The sequence below is a fragment of the Micropterus salmoides genome, unplaced genomic scaffold (assembly GCF_014851395.1).
Source record: "Micropterus salmoides isolate LMB-PRFRI ecotype aquatic unplaced genomic scaffold, ASM1485139v1 Ms_hic_scaffold_3, whole genome shotgun sequence".
Taxonomy (NCBI): domain Eukaryota; kingdom Metazoa; phylum Chordata; class Actinopteri; order Centrarchiformes; family Centrarchidae; genus Micropterus; species Micropterus salmoides.
This window is the reverse complement of record NW_024042261.1, coordinates 19,154,732-19,174,491: the sequence shown is the minus strand read 5'-3', so window position 1 is coordinate 19,174,491 and position 19,760 is coordinate 19,154,732. Positions and strand designations below refer to the sequence as shown.

The following is a 19,760-nucleotide window of genomic DNA, read 5'->3' as shown; positions in this document are numbered from 1 at the left end:
AACAGAAATGTTCTATAGATAATTTAACAAGACTAAGAGTCTACAGTTATGTTCGCCGGCTCTGTGGTGCTTTAAAGCAAATACTAATGCTAGAATGGCAATATGCTCACAATGCCAATGCTAACATGCTAATTCTAGTAGTAAAATGTTAACCATGCAAGTTTAGGTGTTAGGATGCTAACATTTACTTACAAGTACTAAAGGCAAAGTACTAATGGGTACAAATGAGAATGTCATTACTTTTACAGGTATTCTATATAACGTGATGATGGTGCCAAAGGAAAAGTGAAGGGTTTTATTACAAGACATTGCGCTAAAATTTAGGTTATCGCCAAAGTCAAAGGGATTCATCCTCTGGGGACAAAAAAAATGTTTGTACAAAATTTCATGACAATCCATCTAATAGCTGATGAGATATTTCAGTCTGAAACAAAGCAGTAGACCAACCGACTGAAATTACAGCCCCCAGAACCAAGCTGCTAGCTTTAACCATAAATAAGATATATAACTCATCATATAGGAATCTTTCACAAAATTGTATTGTAACTATATCTGAACCTCAGTCCTACCAGTAACAACTCAGGAGCTCATTTGTGCTACACGGCAGCATGTACAGTCACTGACTTATTTCACCTCAATGGGGAGTGAAAGTTGGGTGATTAAATGCCTGTCTCAACTATGTTTCACTGCGTAGGATGCACCCTTTAATCATGAGTGCGTCATGAGTTTGGAAAGACCCTTGATAGATCCACCAAACTTCTAAAACTTAATATACCATGACTGTCTTGTATTTTATTCAATTTAACAGCACATTGCTAAAGAGGCTGAGCCTCCTAAGAGCGAAGTGATCCACTTCTCAGAGTTCACCAGAAGTTCACTCAAAGCATTCAGAGTTCATTTTGGTATACAGCAATGTTCAGTAGGATTTGGCTCCAACTGCAAAAAGTGGCTGTCACAGCGATTCAGGCAGCATTAGGTCTCAGATAAAACAACAAAACAGATTAAAAGCTGCGATTTCCCACCAAGCCTCGGGGCGTGTAACTGATATTGTCCTCAATCTGCCATTGACTTCTTTTCTTGTTGGTCAAAATCAAGGATCTGCAACCTTTTTTTTTTCTTTCATGGCTCAAAAAAATATTTCTGTGAAGATGGACAGAAATTACACACATTGATTTTATATGGGTAAAAGAAATCTAAAATACAGTGAAGGACAATCAAAACATAACAGAGTGAAAACATCATTTTATTTTAGGTTCATTAGCTGAATGCAGCTGCCACTGTGCTCAAACTGTCTCTAATCAAGTGGTACGTTTCCACTGACTTTTCACATCTCTGACCTTTACTCTGATACGCCTTAGCCTCCTACACCTGTTGCCAACTTACAGATGGCTCAGAGGCTGTCAGCACCTCAGTAGTTATTTCATAAAATCTAGCTGTCCTGCTGGCACTCTCCTCTGCCCCATACATCAGTGACTCATTTTGTTCTACAACTGTGGGACTTAGTTTCCAGTTGGTACAACCTGTACAGGCACATTTTTGTGGAGAGAGCTCCCTGTGAAACTGGCTCAGACTGCTGATTGTTTTGGTCAATAAATAACCTTAGAAGCCACATTCAGGTGCAGTCTAGACACTATACTAGCCTTGCGTAAATATCTAATGCTTCTTGTGTCTACTGCTTTCTACTGGCCAAACAAAATGAAATTGATATTCATCTTGCCCCTGACAGTTCAATATAGAGTGAATTTCAAACACTACAAAGCCAGAGTTGTGTGATTAAAGCCAAACTCTGTCTCTGTCGGCTTCACCTTTTCCACAAAATGTTTTCATGCACCAGTTTTAGTCCAAGTTGCTCATCCTTCACCGTGAATGATGAAACTATTTATCCTCTGCTGTGTCAGTTTTGGCTTCAACATACCATATTTGTTACTAACTTGGCTTCTATTTGAAGATGCAGATGTTTCTGAGAAAAAGAGCGCACACCAGAAAGTAAGAATACTGATATTTTATTAAAAAGTCAAATTAAGACATCAGTCGGTGGTCACGGCTAACCGGCCGTCCTCGCTGTTCATTGTCTTATCACAAGGTTTACAGATGGCAGTGATGTCGGTCTGGCCTGGGGGATGCTCACCAGCTCAACGCAAATAAAACAGGGAGAACTACAGTCTTCATCCATAGCCTTTATTGGAAATTCTTTACATGTGAATCCTCCGAACCTGCCCAAACCCAGCTTTAGAGACTATAATATATATATAAAAAAAGGAAGTGTAAAAGACTTTTGCAGTTCCTCCAAGAACAAAGAAAGCATTTACAGTCAGGTCTCAACTTGAGAAGGGCAGCCAACCTTTTCGTTTGTTCGTTGAAATGTCAAACAATTATAAAAGTGATTTTAACAATTATTAATCGTGTCAGGAACAAAGCTGAATTAAAACAAAAAATAATAAGCTGGGGGGGAGCGCAAATGAAATCAGTAAAGTCTGGATAACCGCTCTAGAGAAACACAGGAGAACAGCACAGTACAGACAAACCAACCACTGCCATATCAGTGTGTATGTATGCAGCTATATATATATAGCTGGCAACCTCCCCACAAACTACAAGAATTTCAGCACGTTTGAAAAGTTTTCGTTTAGTGAGTGTGTGGTGTCCAAGTCAAAATTTTAATAAACTTGGTGAAGCAGTTTTCATCCAAGCACTATGAAGCTCACCATGCCCTTTCATACCACTGCACACGCGCGCACGCACGCACGCCAGGTGTTACACCCATCCAGCTAACAGCTGCTGCCGATGAACTGCTGGGGAAAAAAGCACTCAAAATGCAGGAATAGAGCGCCACCTGGTGACTGAGCCAGGGCACGCAGGGAAGGAGCAGTTTTCACCCACATGTTTGTCACTAAATTATTTTAATCAGTGGCAGGGGCTTTAGGTGTTTTTTTTTACAAAATGTACAAGTGACGAGTTCAACCATTTCTGCTGTGACAAAAGCAAAATAAGTCCAACATGTTCTCCGCGTCGACTAGGAGAGCCCTGGTTTCAACTTGCGATTTATTGGATATGATTAAGATCGACTAACAAAGTTGTCATTTACAATACCAAATAAAATGTGCAAAAAATATCAAATATTCAAAAATGCCCATTTTCTTAACAAACGTCATATTTGTTTTTTTAAACACTGTTTACAAATGTTTATGCACATAATTTCAATAAAGTATGGTCCTGCAGCTGCTGGCATAATAGGTGCACTTGACACAGGAGGAGTGCAAACTGACATTGAGGTACCGGTTCTTTTAAAGTGGCAGGGCACTACAGAGGAGGAGAGGCTGGTCAGCTCTACACGCCAAGAATGAGACTCCAAAGTCGGACCCCTATTTTTGAAAACATCATGGCACCAAGAGCTGAGATGAAACTTGTGTTTTAGCACTAAAGTGTTGTGACTACATGTGTGATCTGCAGTCTCGACCCAGCTTTTGACAAATCTGGATTGGAATTTTTTATTTATTTTTTTTACTACATCTACTAAAATACTATCATGTTTATCTATATACTTGCATTTGACCAAAGATAATCTTGGTGTCAAGATGCTTAGTAATAAGAGATACAGGTGTCAGGAAAAATTCACATCAGCGTTGTTTTTAAACCAAGACAGACGTCCCCGGAGGAGTTCGTCTCTCTTTAACAAGAAGTACTTTGTGTCATTGAAAACAACTTGACTTGTGTGAGGGACAAACATTTTACAGCTAGATTTAACTATCCCAAAACACCCCAGTAAAGTGATGGCTGGACTACGTGTGTCAGGAGTGAAGACAGATCTCACATTACACTGTTCTGGTGTCTGGGGAGCGCAAAAAAACCCCCAAAAAACAAACAGTTCAAAGGACAACATTTCAAGTCAAATTACACTTGTGTGTGAGGTTGTCAAACTTTGAACTGAAATTCAAATCAAAAAGAGTCGTAAGAGCTATGAGGACCTCTCCGTTATCGCAAATGTCTCATTTTTCTTGGTTGAAAAAACAAACAAAGAAAAAAACATCACCAATATTAAACATGTTACAAATATAAATCACTTTTCTTTTGTCGTTGTCAAAATATGAACAGAAATTCAATAACACAAAAAAGTCCTTCTGAGGATTAAGTCCCGCTGGCTGGAGGAGGAGGAGACCGTGGGGGGCTCCTGATCATTTTTAGAAGAGCGGGACAGAAATTTTAAAGCAAAGAAAGACCCCCCCTTCAAAAAAAGCACACTGGACTTCATGAGCGTTTCTGTCTCTTGGAATGTCGCTGCTGGCTGGACTGGTCCTCATCGCTGCTAACCCCCCCAGCGTCACCCCGGCCTCCCCGCTGACGAGTTCTCCGTGTGTCCCGCTCGCCATCGCTATCCTGCTCCCTGTAATCCTTCTTGCCTGAGGTGGCAGAGGTCCGCTTACTTCTCCTCCTGCCATCATCCTCATCCTCCTCATCACTGTCGCTTTCCTCATCCCTCCGTCCCCGATCATTTCTGGCTTTCTTCCTGTTGGATTTGCCATTCTGCATCTTCTTCGGTTCTTTTTCCTCTTCCTGCTCTTCCTCCTCCTCCTCCTCCTCCTCCTCGGATGTTGCAGGGGCTCGGCTGATGCGTTTTCGTGAGCGCCGGCGGAGGTAGCTGAGGCCAGGCAGCAGCTTCTGGAGCAGCTCTGTGAACGTCTGCTCCGTCTTTACCATGCAGGAGAGCACGGTGCTGCCCTGCTGGTTGTACTCCTCTGCGTTGGAGAAGACCAGTTTCAAGTCTTCCAGGAAGTCCTGGGCATTACGATATGAGCCCTGGCTGAACTTTCCCAGCATCGTCTGGAAGTCCATGGGCTGGGAGATGATATCCAAGTAATCCTCTGCCTCATCCGGAGACACAGGCTCCCTGTAAGAGGAGAGGTGCATTTACATTAAGGATCATAAAAATTCACGAGTCATGCAGGTAGTAGGATATGTCCATGTACTCTATGACAAACATAAACAGGATTAGCATGTTCAGTGTGACACGTGGGGAAGTCTCTAAGATGAGCTCTGGAATGTTTAAGTGTAAAAGCAGAAAATGATTTATTTTCTTTTATACGAGAACAACTGCAACTAGGAATGAAGCTGTATGAAAATTTCATATCACGATTATAGTGACCAAAATTATCACGGTTATCAGTATTATCACGGTGTTGTAAAAATGTGCCAAAAAAATATTAAAATGTACTGATACACACACACACACACACACACACACACAAAACCATTTCAACAGCCAATTAAAACAGCCAATACCTTTTGTAAATGTATGAAAACCATCTACGTGCGCATTATCAAGATTTTATATCATATAGTTAATGCAATGACCCCATGCACATTTACATGAAAACAAACAAGTCTTTAGACAGTGATAGTAACTGCAATGAGCCCAACAACTGACACAAACACAGCAGTCTGTATCATTTCTCCTGTTCCAACACTTTTACAACCAATTAGACAGCTGCTGGATTTAAAATGAACAAGATATGCTGGTTGGTTGACTAAACTGCGCAACGAGTTATCGTGTGCAGTGGACGAATAGTCTGCAGACACAGGAGACAGACAGACAGACAGACACACACACACACACACACACACAACACACACACACACAAGAGCAGCTAACACTAAGAGCTTCAGTTTTCAAGTCGTTTAAGTCAGAGAGACAAACCAAAGCTAAAAGTTAATTCACTCTGCGTTCGCTATATGGTAATTTTCTTCTATCGAGTTTCCCTCAGCACTCTCATAAAAACTAAAATACAACCAGACTTCAGAGTGACTGAAAAATCTCTGCAGCAACATTTTCCACTGTGTTGTCATTGACCCAAACAAACATTTGCACACTGCGCATGCCTGCCTGCTTCAGGGAGACCGTCGCTAACTTTGGTTGATGCTGGACAGTATTTGCCGTGAGTTTATAACAGCCCGGTAACTGAACCCGGTTATCATGGTAATTAAAATGTATACGGTAATAATAACAGTCGGGAATTTTACCATGGTTTCTCGTTAAACCAGTAATAGTTTCATCCCTAACTGCAAAATATTTAATCTAGGGTGATCTGGTTATGTTGTTTCAGACTAAACAGCAACATATTAAAGGTTTATTTCCGTATCTTAATCTTTCAGTGGCTCTTCCAGTGGTACACCCATACAAAATTGCTCAGGTAAAAGTAAATATTACCATCTGACAAACCTACTCAAGTATAAAAGTACTTGGTCAACAAACTACTCAAAGTTCAAGTGCTGCAATCCTTTTTAGGGTGTGCAGGCCAGAGATCTTCACAAGTAGTTTTACACAAGTGCAAGTCAAGTCTCTTTTTGGACTAATAAGTGTTTCACCTGCTGTACATCACGATAGAAATAGCCACTGGGCAACATGGTTATTTCTAGGGAATGCACTTTGCCGATTAGGGATGGGAATCGATACCGGTTTCGAACGATACCCGGCTTATTAACTTATTAATTAGCCAAAGCTAAACAGAAAGCTGTTATAGCATAGACTGGTCTGTAGTCTTAAAATCTGGCACATTGTTGTAAACTCAGCTGCTGGCTGAGACAAACCACCCGCTCCTCTTTCGACCAGGTAACGTTACCTGCACGCAGGTAAGACTGATTAATGTTGCTGCTCTAGAAACAACATTTAGCTGTTTTTAAAATATTAAAGTCTAATCCTATAATTAAGTATCGATAGTGGTATCAATAAAGAATCGGATCATTAAGCAGTCTCAATAAAAGGTATCAATAAAAATTAACAAACCCCATCCCTAATGCTGTTTATTTCTAAATTTACCCATTTCTGTTTAACTACACAAAAGATATCATACTTGCTGCCTAGCATGATACAGTTTCCTGTTCCTATCTGTTGTTATCTTGAGATGGACATGTAGCCAACCAAACCACTTGCTCTGATATGAAGCCACATGCTTGTATGTTGTTCCTCAAATGTAAAATCACTTTGGATAAAAGCGTCTGCCAAATGAGTTAATGTAATGTAATGAAGGGCGCTGCTCCAGGGTAGCTAATAAACTGGATATACATGTACAGATTATGCTCCTTGCTCACCTGAAAGGCCAGCTGTAGCGGAACTTTGTCAGTTTCTTGAGGATTTCCTCACATCTCTCCAGCTCCAGCGCCTGCCTCCTTACTCCTGACTGAGCGCTCTGTCGCACCTGCAGAAACGAAAGAAACTGACTATGCTCTCAAGGAAGATTTTGATAACAAATGTCTGCAGGTTGCTGAAATGTCAATGAACTCCTGCCCTCATGTGTTTCCTGATTTACGTGTCAGTGTCCTGGGGGGTTTCTTACCAGTTCATCAATGTCTGCAGGGCTGTTGGGGCCAGTTCTCTGTTTGTTGTTCTGACTACTTGAAGACGACTGCTTCTTGGGTTTACTTTTTGAACTTTTCTGCCGAGACGAAGACTGCTTATTTTTCTTCCTTGGTCTCACTGTAGAGAAATAATGAGGTGACGAGGACAAGAAGAAGACAGCAGAGGAACAATTTAAGAAACCCTGAAGGAAACGGGAGCAAGTGCTGAAAAGGCACAGGGATGGTAGCACGAAAATCTGACCAAAATTAACTTTCATGTCACACAACCTGTAGACAGGGAATTAATGGAATAAGGTTGTTTGAAAGTGATGTTTAAGAATTCCTGACAAGTGCACAAAAATACGTCTACTGGCTGAAAGGTTCACTACGTGCACCATGAGAGTATTAAACGTTACGAATATGCCCCAAATCTGCTAATGAAATAAGAAATACCAAGTAAAATGAAAGCTTAATTGTTCATTACATTATTATCATTTACATTTGTGCCAAACCCAGACACACTAGAAATGAGAAAAATAACTCTGGTCGTAAGTGCATTGCGATCCTCTCGGGAACTATTCAGCAATGATGCATGAAACGTTTTAATCTTTCTGCTTGACATGCAGGCTTGAACCGACAGAGGGGATCATCCTGCCACATACTCAGAGTGAAGCCAGAGTGAGACGCGGCTTCAAAGCAAAAAGGTCCAGACTTGAGCTGTGCTACATGACAACACACAGACAATAGAGACAGGGGCCGAAATTCCTGGTCAGCATTCCTCTCATTCCCAAACCACCAAATCGAATTATCCAAAAAGCTAGGTGCCAGATTTACATATAAATCATCAACAATAACGTGGATGGAACATTTTGAGCATATTTATCACCATCTGTCTACTGATGTGGGACACCAACGTCTACTTTTTAAAAACCCTTCTCGAGGGGAGACAGTTTTGTGAAACCCGGGCTTAATTTTCTCTCGCTGATACTCACAGCTGTGTCCCATGGCTTTGTAGTCATTCTCTTCCTCCTCCTCTTCATCTTCCTCAGAGTACTCCTCTTCAGACTCCTCCTCATCCTCTTCTTCATCGGTGTCTTGGTTATAGTTCCTGCAATGGAGCAGTTGCACATAAAAAAATAAATTAAAAAAATCACATGAATGATAAAGATAGAACTTGTTCTGTCGGCAGAGAAGAGGCAGGATTTACTGCAGAGGCTTTCTTAAATTAGGGGACATTATTACATACATTGGGTTCATATTAATGCCGAAATACTACGTCAGAATCTCACAAATACTTATTTTCCTTAAATTTTTCGGGCTGAGGTGACGCACACTGAGGGGAGAAGGACTACAGTTGTCTCCCTGGCTTCAATAAAACTTTAGTACAACTGCAGCTTTAAGAACGTTGTCTTTTAGAAAACAAGAGGAAAAGATCAGAAACCTGCAGAGGTAACCTGAAAACAACTCATTCAGCATCATTTGTCTACAGTTTGTGAGAAAAAGTGTAAACCGTGGCTGCCAAGAGAGTGAGGGATGAATTAGTTAAGTCATTTGTCAGTTCTTGGTCTGCACAAAAGTTAAACGCTACTTCTTATATAAGTGAGGAGACATGAACTCTATAGTTACCCTGATGTAGTACCACAATTTATATGTTCAATGAAGGACAGTGACAAACCCAAGCAGTATGAGGAGGACAGTTACCTTGAGCGTGAGCCACGTCTGGCCACGGTGGGCTGGCAGGCCGGGCACAGCCACTCTCCGCTAGGAATGCGATACAGGGCCGGTCGCAGACAGAACAGGTGGAAGGCCTTGTTGCATTCATCACAGAGGATGAGTTTCTCATCATCACCTAGAAGAGATGTGTCACAGGACTGAACTAAACATTCATCAATTCAGTGTCCCCACATTTCTGTTGTTCCTGTCTTCTTTCTGCTCAGCACTCCCTGATAAGGCCGGCAAAGATCTTGCACATTTTCCTGTGCAAGTAACCACGTTTTTATTGTCATTTTAGCACTACAGGGTCACCTGTTGGACTGCGGAGCTGCCAGTTCTGTATGTAGACCTGCCTGACACTACTGAACCTGCCGTGGCTGCACTGTTTGGATCTGGGCTTAGACTCCGTCAGCCTCAGCACAGATGGGCTCTGCCTGAACACTAGACAGGGGGCAGAAGACCGTTGGGTAGTAGTGTAGCATGGCTAAGTCCAGCACACCTATTAGTAAGGTGTCTCTCTCGACAAAAAAAGCTGTGTCACAACAAAAGTCTTTTTATGTGAATAAAGGCATAATGCTCTCACTGGCTGCAAATAACATGTGATGTACATTTTATTTAATTTTCCTTTTGTGTGACCAAAGGCAGTTGAAAAAAGTCCTTACCTTTCCTGCGACAGACTTTGCAGCGAGCGTTCTCTGCAGACATGTCCCACTTTATGCAAGCGTCCAACATTCCCAGCAGGACGTGCATGCGGGAAAAGGACTGGGCTTCTCGGATAGCAGTCTTCCACTTCTCTACCGCTGTCGCTACCTACGAGGGAAAACCCGGTAAAGTCTTTATATTAAGAAAATATATATATATATATATATATATATATATATATATATATATATATATATATATATATATATATATATATATATATATATATATATATATATATATATATATATATATATATATATATACTTTGTCTTTAATGTAGCTTAATGGGAATTACAAAGACTTAAATACCTATGCAAACCATCTCAGCATTCTTTTTAAATAAATGGTCCCTGTTAACAGAGACACACACTATAACTGAACACTAATATTGCACTCTTTTCTCTTACCCTGGCCTCTTCTGCCAGTCTCTTCTCCTCGTCCACCTCTTCGGCCTTGCTGTTTTCTTCCCCTCCTTGCTTTTTCTTCTTTTTCTGCTTGGGGGCCATGAATCCCTGCAGGAACTTTTTGATGACACAGGCCTGAATAGTGATGATGCACTCGCCAAACTCTTTCAAGCTTTCCATGTTGTTCAACTGCAAATTGAGGATGAAACGGAAAAACTGTATGAATGAATCACAATTACCAACGCAGACATACTACATGAGCTATAAAACCATCAACACATCACTGTGTAATAAAACACAATACATCCTCTTTATGTTTCCTGCCTACGCCCTGACATGGATGAATATTGACAGAAGTGTCAAGACAAGTGTTGACTGAAGTCTGTACACTTTCACTCGACCCCAAGATAAAGGAAGTATCCTTTGCTGAGTATTCGGAGAACATCGATGTTGAAATTCCAGGGCTAGTAATATCTTATGTAGTCAACAAACTAATCACCTGATCTTCGATGTCTATGTTATCATCCAGGTATCCCAAGCCTCCCTTCTGGAGTCGCGAGGCTATTTCCTGTATGTCACTGCGCAGGTATTTGAGCAGCTCCGTGTAGCCATCACAGCTCCTGAGGCCTACCTTGCCCTTGCGGGTCAGATGGATGGAGTGGAGGATTTCCTGGTATCTGAAACATGGAAAGGACAGCTTTCTGTTCAGCTACATATTTACTCTATCACTGCTGTTAAAAACATGATTGCCAGCTCCGGATGTTTTGTCTCCCTCTTTTTTGAAAGCTAGCATTGTACATGCTTTCTTGTAGATGCTGTTCATTCCAAAATAAAGGCATTTCTGGATCAATCCAACAGATCTCTAAAAGCTGGTAAAAAACAAGCAATGCTTTAGCAGCGCAGTTAAACTGGATGGTTTCATGTTTGTTAAAGCAATCATCTCTTATGATGAGAGTGCCTGCACCTGCTTTTTATCTTCGCCTTCAGTTCACTCTCTCGAACTCCCTGAGGATGAAGACTTTCCACTAGTTCCTCCAGCTCAGCAGTGTTGTCACATATGAACCTGTATTCAGAGGCAGAAAAGAAACAGAATTAAAGACAGTCTAATCCATTTCCTTTGATTGACTACATCTTTTTACAGACAGCAAGACAAAACTCTTACCAGAGGTTCTGTCCCTGCTTGGGAACAGTAGTTTCTATACAGATGTCTGCTACTGCCCCCTGCTGGGCTCCCTCACTAATCGCACCATCTATGCTGCCCTCATCCTTTTCAGCTCCTACAACATAAACAGTAATTAATCATCTATAACATTTTATATATTGAAGTCGATATCAAAAGTAAAACAATCTAAATTTTTTAAAACTTTTTAATGACAGTAAGTTCAGGTACGGTACCTTGTGAATCCTGAGTGATGGTCGACCCACCATCCTCTTCCTCTTCTACCTCAGGCTCAGCTGGTTTGTCCTCAGGTGGAGGGGTGAAGCTGTAGTCGATGCTTTCGTGCACCCAGCCTTTCTCAATGTACAGCCCAGGAACCACGTCAGAGAAAAGCCAGTACCTGAACAAAAGCAAACCATGGTTATAAAGTTATTAAAAGAATTTTAATTTATCCGATTGTGCTCTTTCATCGTACGTGTGCAGCACTAACCTGTTGTGATTTCTGTCAGTACCCAGCGGGGTCCTGCGCATGACAAGCCTGGCTTTGGTTATACCATCCTGGAAGGCCCTTTCCGTAGCAGCCCTCTGTCTACGCATCCGCTCTTCTTCAGCCTCCTTCTCCATGCGCTCTGTGGGGGAATAAAACAGCAACAAATAAGAGCCAGGTATAGGGATTGAAAAATCAGTTCAGTAATTAATGATAAACCGCTGCCTGTGCTCAAAATGACATTACTCAGTGGTGGAAAATGATGCGTCACACAATCCAGTAAACCATCACACTTTTTAAAACCACATTTTGAGATGAATTATCTGTTTGTTTACCTTTGTTCTGTCTGTCCATCTCCTCCTTCTCCTTCTTGGCCTGCATGGCCATCAGACGCCGGCTCTTCACTGAGCTGATCATGTCGTCTGGCTCTGGCTCCGGCTCCACCTTTACCTCTTTTTTGATCTCCTTCTTAGCAGCCCCCTCTTTCTTTTTCTCACCTGTGACACCAGGGGGAATAAAGAGACAAAAATTATTAATATATTGGTAAAAAGTTGTATTCATATTAGTGAGGATATTAATAAAAGACTATTAAAAGGTTTATTTTCCTCTTACTTTTTGACAATAATCAAAACATTCATAATAAATGCGTTACCAAACAAGATGTCTTGCTATTTTGTACGCATTATATAAGATTTTACAGCACTTAAACTGAGTGAAGAAAGAAGTAGAAATCATAGTCATTCAATCATTAAATCTTTTTAATTAAATCAATGCTAAATTAAAAAACTGTAGGTAGATCTCTGGTGGTCTCCACCTACCTTTGACCTCCATCTCCTTTCGCTTCTTCTTCTCTTCCTTCTTGCGGTCATTGACCTCTTTCAGCATTGCCAGACGCTCCTTCCACAGCTCAGCAGACCGTTGCTGCTTTGCATCAACATGGTCTTCAACAGAGTACGTCATTAGTATGCGGTGGCACAGTGCCACCAGTAGGCTGACCTTCTCCTCTGGGCTCAGCTCAAACACCTCAACTGTCTCAAGCTTATCCAAGAACTCACTGGTCACCACGTCATCAAAGCCGCCCAGCGCACCAGAGTCCTCTGAGCCCTGGCCGCTCTCCTCGCCGTGAGCGTCATATGGTCGCAAGCACAAACGTGCCAGCTCTGACGCAGAGTGCATGGTCAGGGGGATCTCAGATAAGGGGACATCGAGCTCGCTGTAACCTTCTGCCAGCTCATCCTGCAGCAGCGTCTGAAGCAGCACCACCAGCACCCTGTTCAGATAGAGGAAGCCAGACCGCTCCCCAGCCAGTGCGTCCATCAGAGCCACCGCTGTGATGGGATACTGGTCATCCGGCATCAGCAGCCCTGCATAGCAGTGAAGGAAGTCCACGACCATAGCCACATCACCGAACAGAGTGTTGGGCAAACCCTCGGGCATGTCTACGAGTTTGAACGCCGGCAGACTCTTGTCACCTTCAATCTCCTGGTCCTCATATCTGCGTGATTGTTCACGGCGGACCAGCATCTCCTTCTCGCGTCGCTCCTTGGCCTTTTCTCGCAGTTTCTCTTTGAGTTCCTCTCGCCTTTTCTTTATCTCTTCCTGCCTTTCCTCTTCACTCATGGCCGCCCACCGCTTCTTTTGCTCCAGTAGCTCCCAGCGTTTCTGCACCAGCTCCTTGAGCTCTTCTGGCAGCCGGTTCCGATCATCTGGGGACAAGGTTTTCGCAGCCTTGGAGATGAGGGAGGAAAGGGAGTTCTTTTTGTCTTCTTTGCCTTTGTTCTCCTTATAGTAACGAAGGAGATGCAGAGCCATAGGGTGCAGTGGCTTCCCCAGTTTAGGCGTACCCATGCTATTACTACGGGCTCTCTTCTTAGGGCTCCCAGCAGGAGTGCTCTTAGCCAGATGCAGCAGAGTCATCTGCTTCATCTTCGGTGTCTTAGCGCCTGCTTTCCCTTCCTTTTTAGAAGCTTTGAGGACGTTGAGCTTCTTATCGCCGCTCTTTCCAGTTCTCTTTCCTTCTTTCTTTTCCCCAGACTTTCTGCTTGATTTTGGAGTGGAGGGAGCCGAGCCTTTTCCTTCTCCTTTCTTTGGAGTTCCTGAGTTCTTTACCTTAAGTGGGGAGCCATTCATTTTTATTTTCTGAAATATAGACAATATGATGTCATTAAGCAAAGCCTTGACTTTCAAGGGATACCCCACAAGCATCAAGTAAGATCTTAACTGATATATGATAATGTGCATTCAAGCGATCTAACCTGCATGTGGCCCCAAATGGTCGGAGAAAGGGGCATGCCTAACGAGTCTTTCTTCTTTTTCTTTTTCTTCTCTCCCTTCTCATTTCCTGACTCCTCTCCTGGTGTGTCAGAGGTCTTGAGCTTCTTGCTAGGTTTACCCTCTGGAGATGTCAAGCTCTTACGTTTAGTGGAAGGATTCTCTGCTAAAAACTTTGGACAAACAAGAGTGTGAGCCAAGAACAAGGAAAAATCTTTTGAAATCATGTAAAATGCAAATAACTACCATGAGAAAATTACCTTGTGTGGATCAAGCAGAAAGTCACTGAATTTGCTGGGGAGGTTAAATTTTTTAACCAGTTCATCTTCAACCACCCAGGGAGCGCTCTCTCCCATGCCAAGCCTCAGAGCATAATGCCTAATGAAGTAGCGCATGATCTCCTTGGTTGGAGGGCGCTCCGTTCTGTAAAGACTGTCGACTGGGACATCACTGATCACCTATGAGAGAAGTCAATGAGGAAGATTCAGCTTCAATTTCTTATCAAAATGCAAAGCGCAAAAGATCATGAACCACACGTGGAATTTTGAGACACCCATTATCAACAAAGCTGCCAAAAATAATCAACTGTAGCACAGAAATCTGCCAAAGAGTAATATACGATCAAAGGTTTTAAAGAAAATAATAATTATTTTCTGGGATCAAGGAGGAAAATACATTTACACTTTTTTCTGGCCGGGTTTACAAACCTTATCCTCATTGATGAGCTTCACGTCGTACTTATGAGGAAGGAATTTTGGCATCACCCATTTCTTCTTCTCTTCCTTCATGGCAGTGGGTAGTTTCCTCGGTGAACGTCGTGCTCTGTCACCTGATAGGAAGTGAAACAATATAGTGTAAAAAAAAAAAAAGGAGTTTATCCATGTTGCATGACTACATTATGTGATTCAAAACTTGTTTGTTTACACACTAATTGGTACTCACTGAGACTCTCCCTCCTGTTCTCCTCCTCTCTGGGAGGAGGTTCCTTCCTCTGGTTCTCCTGACTTGCATTCTCCTTATCGCTGGATGGTGAGTCACAGGCGCCTTCAAGCTTCTTCTCCCCTGTCTCGCCCTCTGGGTTTTCTAAGGGGTGTATCTTCACCACCTTCACCTGCAAAGTTTTGTCCTTCCCCACCTGAATCGAAAAATTATTGTGAGCATCTCAGAAAACACCAAGACAAAGTTTTCAACTAAACACCCGTTTACCACTGAGATTGGGTGTCATTTTGAGTTCACATTAATGCAGAGTCAAAATAGACTTTACTGCACAGAAATACTTTAGTGCATTGATTAATACTTATTTAATACTTCTCCAATACATCCCAAAGTAAAGCAATAAAACACTTGTATAAAATATAATTTTTTTATAATGTGTAATAGATGCCAACCGACATGAGATTTCTAAGACCGATACTATATCAATACATACCAATATTCTTTTTTCATCTTACTTTCAGAGATGTCTAACACAAACAAAGATTATCCCTAACATTTGTTATGTGTAGTAATGAATTCTCAACAAGATGACATAATGCTGTTTAAAAATAAATGTGTTTTTTTTTTTAATTAATAGCACTTTTAACAGCTGATTGCTGTGGTTTGTGGTGGACTTGTGGTTTCAAACAAGTGTTGCCAACAGAGGAGTTGCAGAGTGCCCTCTGATGGACAAACTATGAAACAACAACACTCTTAAAATCATTAAGGGATCTCTCTCTTTTTTAATTGCCATGTATTGGCTATTACAAACACATATACCAATTAATCCGCAATTAGATCATATCCGCCGAAAATAACCTGCATAACGATGTATCAGTTGGGCTCTAATGTGTAACCAGCCAACATAACAGACAAGTTTAGAAATGAAAGAAGTCAAACTGACCAGGAAGTCACACTCTTCATCCACAGCATACTTTGTGAGGATTTCCACCCAGGCCATTTCAACCAGTTTGTCTAAAGACACTGTGTTGTGGTGGACCATCTCCAAGACCGGCTTCTCAAACCACGTGGGATACTCCTCTTGAAGCCTGCACACAGAAAATAGTCAGTACAAGTAAAGCTTTAACTATAAAAAACAAACCCAGTATAATGTAGTTTGTGTCTTGCATTCCCATCATAATGTGCTCGACTTTTTTTCAGTATAATGTGAGACACTGTTTTTATTGTCCTGACTGCCTTTTAAAAAACAGGCCATCGCTACATCAGTCCTAAATTTAATTTGTTCATGGGTGTGATGCACTCTATTCAACATGATTTCTTTCACATTGTTCGGCTGAGATGCCATCATAACAGGGACCAGACCATTATATAACAGGGCAACAAAGGGCTCAGAGTGACCAGTAGGGGGAGTAAAATCTCTTTGCTGATATAATTAGAAAAGCTTAAATACAGGCTGTGATCCTGAGTGACTTGAGCTCTGGGTTTGGTTCACCTTTCTCTCACTGACAGCACATATACAGTGAAGTGAAAGAGATCAGCTGAACTATTTTTGGGGCCATCTTCTTCCCTTTTACATATCAGGATATGGGAACTCTCACCACGCCATTGCAGACTCAAGGATGACTCAATCACACGCCCTCTAAATAGAATGAGAGGAGGAGCACCAGGTTCATCCAATCATAGCAAAGCTGCAAGCCTTGTGACCTTCACTGGGAGAGTATGGCTCTTTCCTGACACTACTGAGTCTGTGTTGGAGACACTAACCTGTATTTCTGGGCAAGTAATACATACAGAGATCAATGAGAACCAGCACTTTTCTGGACATCTGAATCCAAATCACCGCCATCTACCAGGGCTGTCACTAATGATTATTTTCATAGTCGATTATTTGGTCTTTAAAACATCGTAAAAATGTCAGTGTTTCAAGTCCAAGAGGATGTCCTCAAATGTCTTGTTTTGTCCACAACCCAAAATGTATTCAATTTACCGTCAGAGTGAATAAACCAGAAAATATTCCCATTTAATAAGGTGAAATCGAAGAATTCGTCTTAAAAATGGCCTCAAACCAATTTTCACAATAGTTGGCCATTCATTTAATAGTTAATAACTAATAGATTAATTGTTGCAGCGCTACCATCTACTGAACTGTACCTGTGTATTCTTCACAGAACACAGTCCATAAAAAAATAAAAATAATAATAATAATCTGTATAGGCCCTGCAGTGTAATCAGGAGAGAGTAGACTAATGCCTCTTATTCACAATTTGGATGGGATCGCAAACACGCACACAAACATTGGATGTAATACTAACAGTTCAGTGACTTCTTGTTCCTCCTCCCATGCTTCTTTGTGTGTAAGCTGGCTGCTCCCAGTGCTCTTGCATGTCCAGATGCGCTCACCATACCTCTGCAAGCGTGCCTCATACTCTCTGTAGACATTTTGTCAAGGAAATTGCAATATCCACCTGCTAAACAGTCCCTACTCACTAATTACAAGCAAGACATACATGGTCCACATTAGTGTCAGTACTTTCAAAAGAGGCTGAGGCCAACGGACACCCAGCATACACAGACATCATTTCATTACAAAACCTAAATGCGTGCAAATGGGTATAATTAACAATGCAAAACTGGGGACAAGTTAGGGTGTTGTGAAAGAATAATGATGGTGGGGGAAGCTGGAAATAACTCCCGGCTACAGAACATGAAGAGAAGTTCTGTGGGGAAACCAAACACTTCTTGGTAGGAGTAACAAAGTTAGGCTGAGTTACATCTGCTGACTGTAAAAACAGTAAAGTGCATGAAACTTCCTGGGCAAATTCTCAGTGTTAGACGGGATACTGTATGGTAGAAGGGAGGCATGTGTTTCACATAGCTTTTCGTCAAGCAGTGATGATAGATTTCGGGATAGATACAAACAGTAAAGTCAATAACAGCTATGTCACTGCATGAATCCTAATCTACTACAATTTATAATAACTTAGGACGTCATTAAAACATCTAACTTAAAGGCCACTTTCAGCACTACGTGTCTCACGGTTGGAGTCGTCATTCCTGGCTTCATGATCTTGCTGACAGTTGACCGCTGACGCCTAAAGTTTTCAGATAAACACCAGAACAAGTGGCTAAAGTTACCCAACAATTACACAAGAACCAAACCATCTACACAAAAATGCTGTCACGAATCAGTAAACTGTTCTTAGTCTGCTGTTGTCCTCTCTAGGAAAACTTAACAATCACAAATGTACCGGTAGCTAAGGCTAGCGTGCTAACAGCTAACTAAGCAGCCGAGCAGCATCTTCAGCCCGTTGAAGCAGACGACGGGCTATTGTGACATAATGGGACACCTAACGTTAGCAGCCGTGCTAGCTAACCCTGCTAGCATCAGTAGCTGACAGCCGGGACGTCAAACCTGAAAGTGAAAGGACGCAATTATGCAGCTTTCTACATTTAACTAAGCGTGGAAATTTAGGAATGTGGCAAACAAAATCGCATCTTTCAGCTTGCTTAGTTAAATATTCAGCTAGCTTAGTTGCAATGAGTTGATTAGCAACGCGAAACATTAGCTAGCTAGCTTGTCATCCAGTGTAAACTGTGTACATGCGGGAGGAAATCTAAACGAGGTGAAAATGTCAGGTAACATTAAATTACGTTGTTTGACCAGCCCGGTGCATGTGAGCGTGTGAACATCAACTTAGCCAGGCAGACAAATCCAGTTTACATTAAACAGCATGCCGGTTGGCTCGATAAGTGGAGCCTCAGCATCATGTTAAAGGATACTCTTTGTTCCTGAAGGCCTCCTTGGTGTGCTCGATGATGTAGACCTCCTCTCCCGGGCCTGGTGGCTCGGCTAGCGGCTTAGCCAGTGGGTACGGTTTCCGGCCTAAAAGCGGTGCCATTTCAAATCCACAGATGGCACCGGAAAAAATAAAACTTCTAGCAACACACTAGCGCAATAGTATACAATAATGTCCTTAGCATGTATCCGTGTGTCCAGAAATATCTTAGCACGCTTCACGTTACAGCCGGCAGGCCCGGCACTCAACGTGTAGCAGCTAGCTCACTAGCTAGCAGGCTGGATTGCTATCTCGTTGCAAAACAATAACAGTGCGCTTCTTGCCACCCGCCTCATCGCACCCTTCTTCTCTCCTCTCGTAGCGGTGTCATGCTGGTTTCACGCAGTGTCTTAAATGTAAAACAGATTGCCAGACTTGTCCCTTGGTATAGTTGGTGAACTTTTAGCTCCTCAGGATGGACATGAAAGGATGCAAATCACCTTAAAATCAAACTCGCGGCAACAGCCAAAAGCTCAGATCAACGGGAGGTCTGGCGCGCTGTAACGTAACAATCCCAAGTCTTTGCAAACTAGGCCTGTTCTCTTTTAGTCAACCGTATTAGCGGCATGTTCGTACTGTCAGCGCTTCTCGTTCTCAGATAACAGCGTTAGCAAGTGTTTCGAAAAGTAACCTGGATCAATCAAGAGGTTAATTCCTTGTCGAAATGGCGGGAGTTTCTAGTCCACCGGCACAAGTCCGTACGCCGTCAGTACTCCGTTTCCCCGGCAGCAAGCAGCGTCGCACGCACGCCCCGCCCCCTCTCGACGCTCATTGGTCCCCTCAGTGAAGCGCCCTCGTCGATTTGGTCTAATTCGGTCTCTCATTAGCTGATCTAGCCTGCCTGTCAGTCTAAAACAGGCCCTTCAAATAAACCACGCCCGTATAGAATATAAATTGGAGGCTAGAGGTCAGCTGATGAC

At 42.2% G+C, this 19,760-nt stretch overlaps 1 protein-coding gene across 1 annotated transcript; it reads right to left on the bottom strand.

The window, feature by feature from the left end:
• Positions 1-2,157: 2,157 nt before the first annotated feature.
• Positions 2,158-19,552, bottom strand: baz1b (bromodomain adjacent to zinc finger domain, 1B). The gene is made up of 21 exons (XM_038692899.1): positions 18,785-19,552; positions 17,317-17,433; positions 15,948-16,092; positions 15,011-15,203; positions 14,776-14,897; positions 14,329-14,526; positions 14,053-14,241; positions 12,616-13,936; positions 12,133-12,294; positions 11,801-11,939; positions 11,547-11,710; positions 11,314-11,428; positions 11,116-11,214; positions 10,651-10,828; positions 10,155-10,340; positions 9,705-9,852; positions 9,031-9,178; positions 8,322-8,437; positions 7,329-7,468; positions 7,084-7,190; positions 2,158-4,885 (listed from the first exon to the last, which is right to left on the bottom strand). The coding sequence occupies exons 1-21, from the start codon at positions 18,901-18,903 to the stop codon at positions 4,246-4,248; spliced, it is 4,746 nt and encodes a 1,581-aa protein (XP_038548827.1). The 5' UTR covers positions 18,904-19,552; the 3' UTR covers positions 2,158-4,245.
• Between the last annotated feature and the right edge of the window lie 208 nt (positions 19,553-19,760).

Excerpts from the sequence above, each read along its gene's own strand:
- baz1b (XM_038692899.1), bottom strand. The coding sequence starts at position 18,903 with ATGGCACCGCTTTTAGGCCGGAAACCGTACCCACTGGCTAAGCCGCTA. Across the intron at positions 15,204-15,947 it reads ATGAAGAGTGTGACTTCCTG|GTGGGGAAGGACAAAACTTT; the intron begins GTCAGTTTGACT and ends TTTTCGATTCAG. Across the intron at positions 4,886-7,083 it reads CGCTACAGCTGGCCTTTCAG|GGAGCCTGTGTCTCCGGATG; the intron begins GTGAGCAAGGAG and ends CTCCTCTTACAG.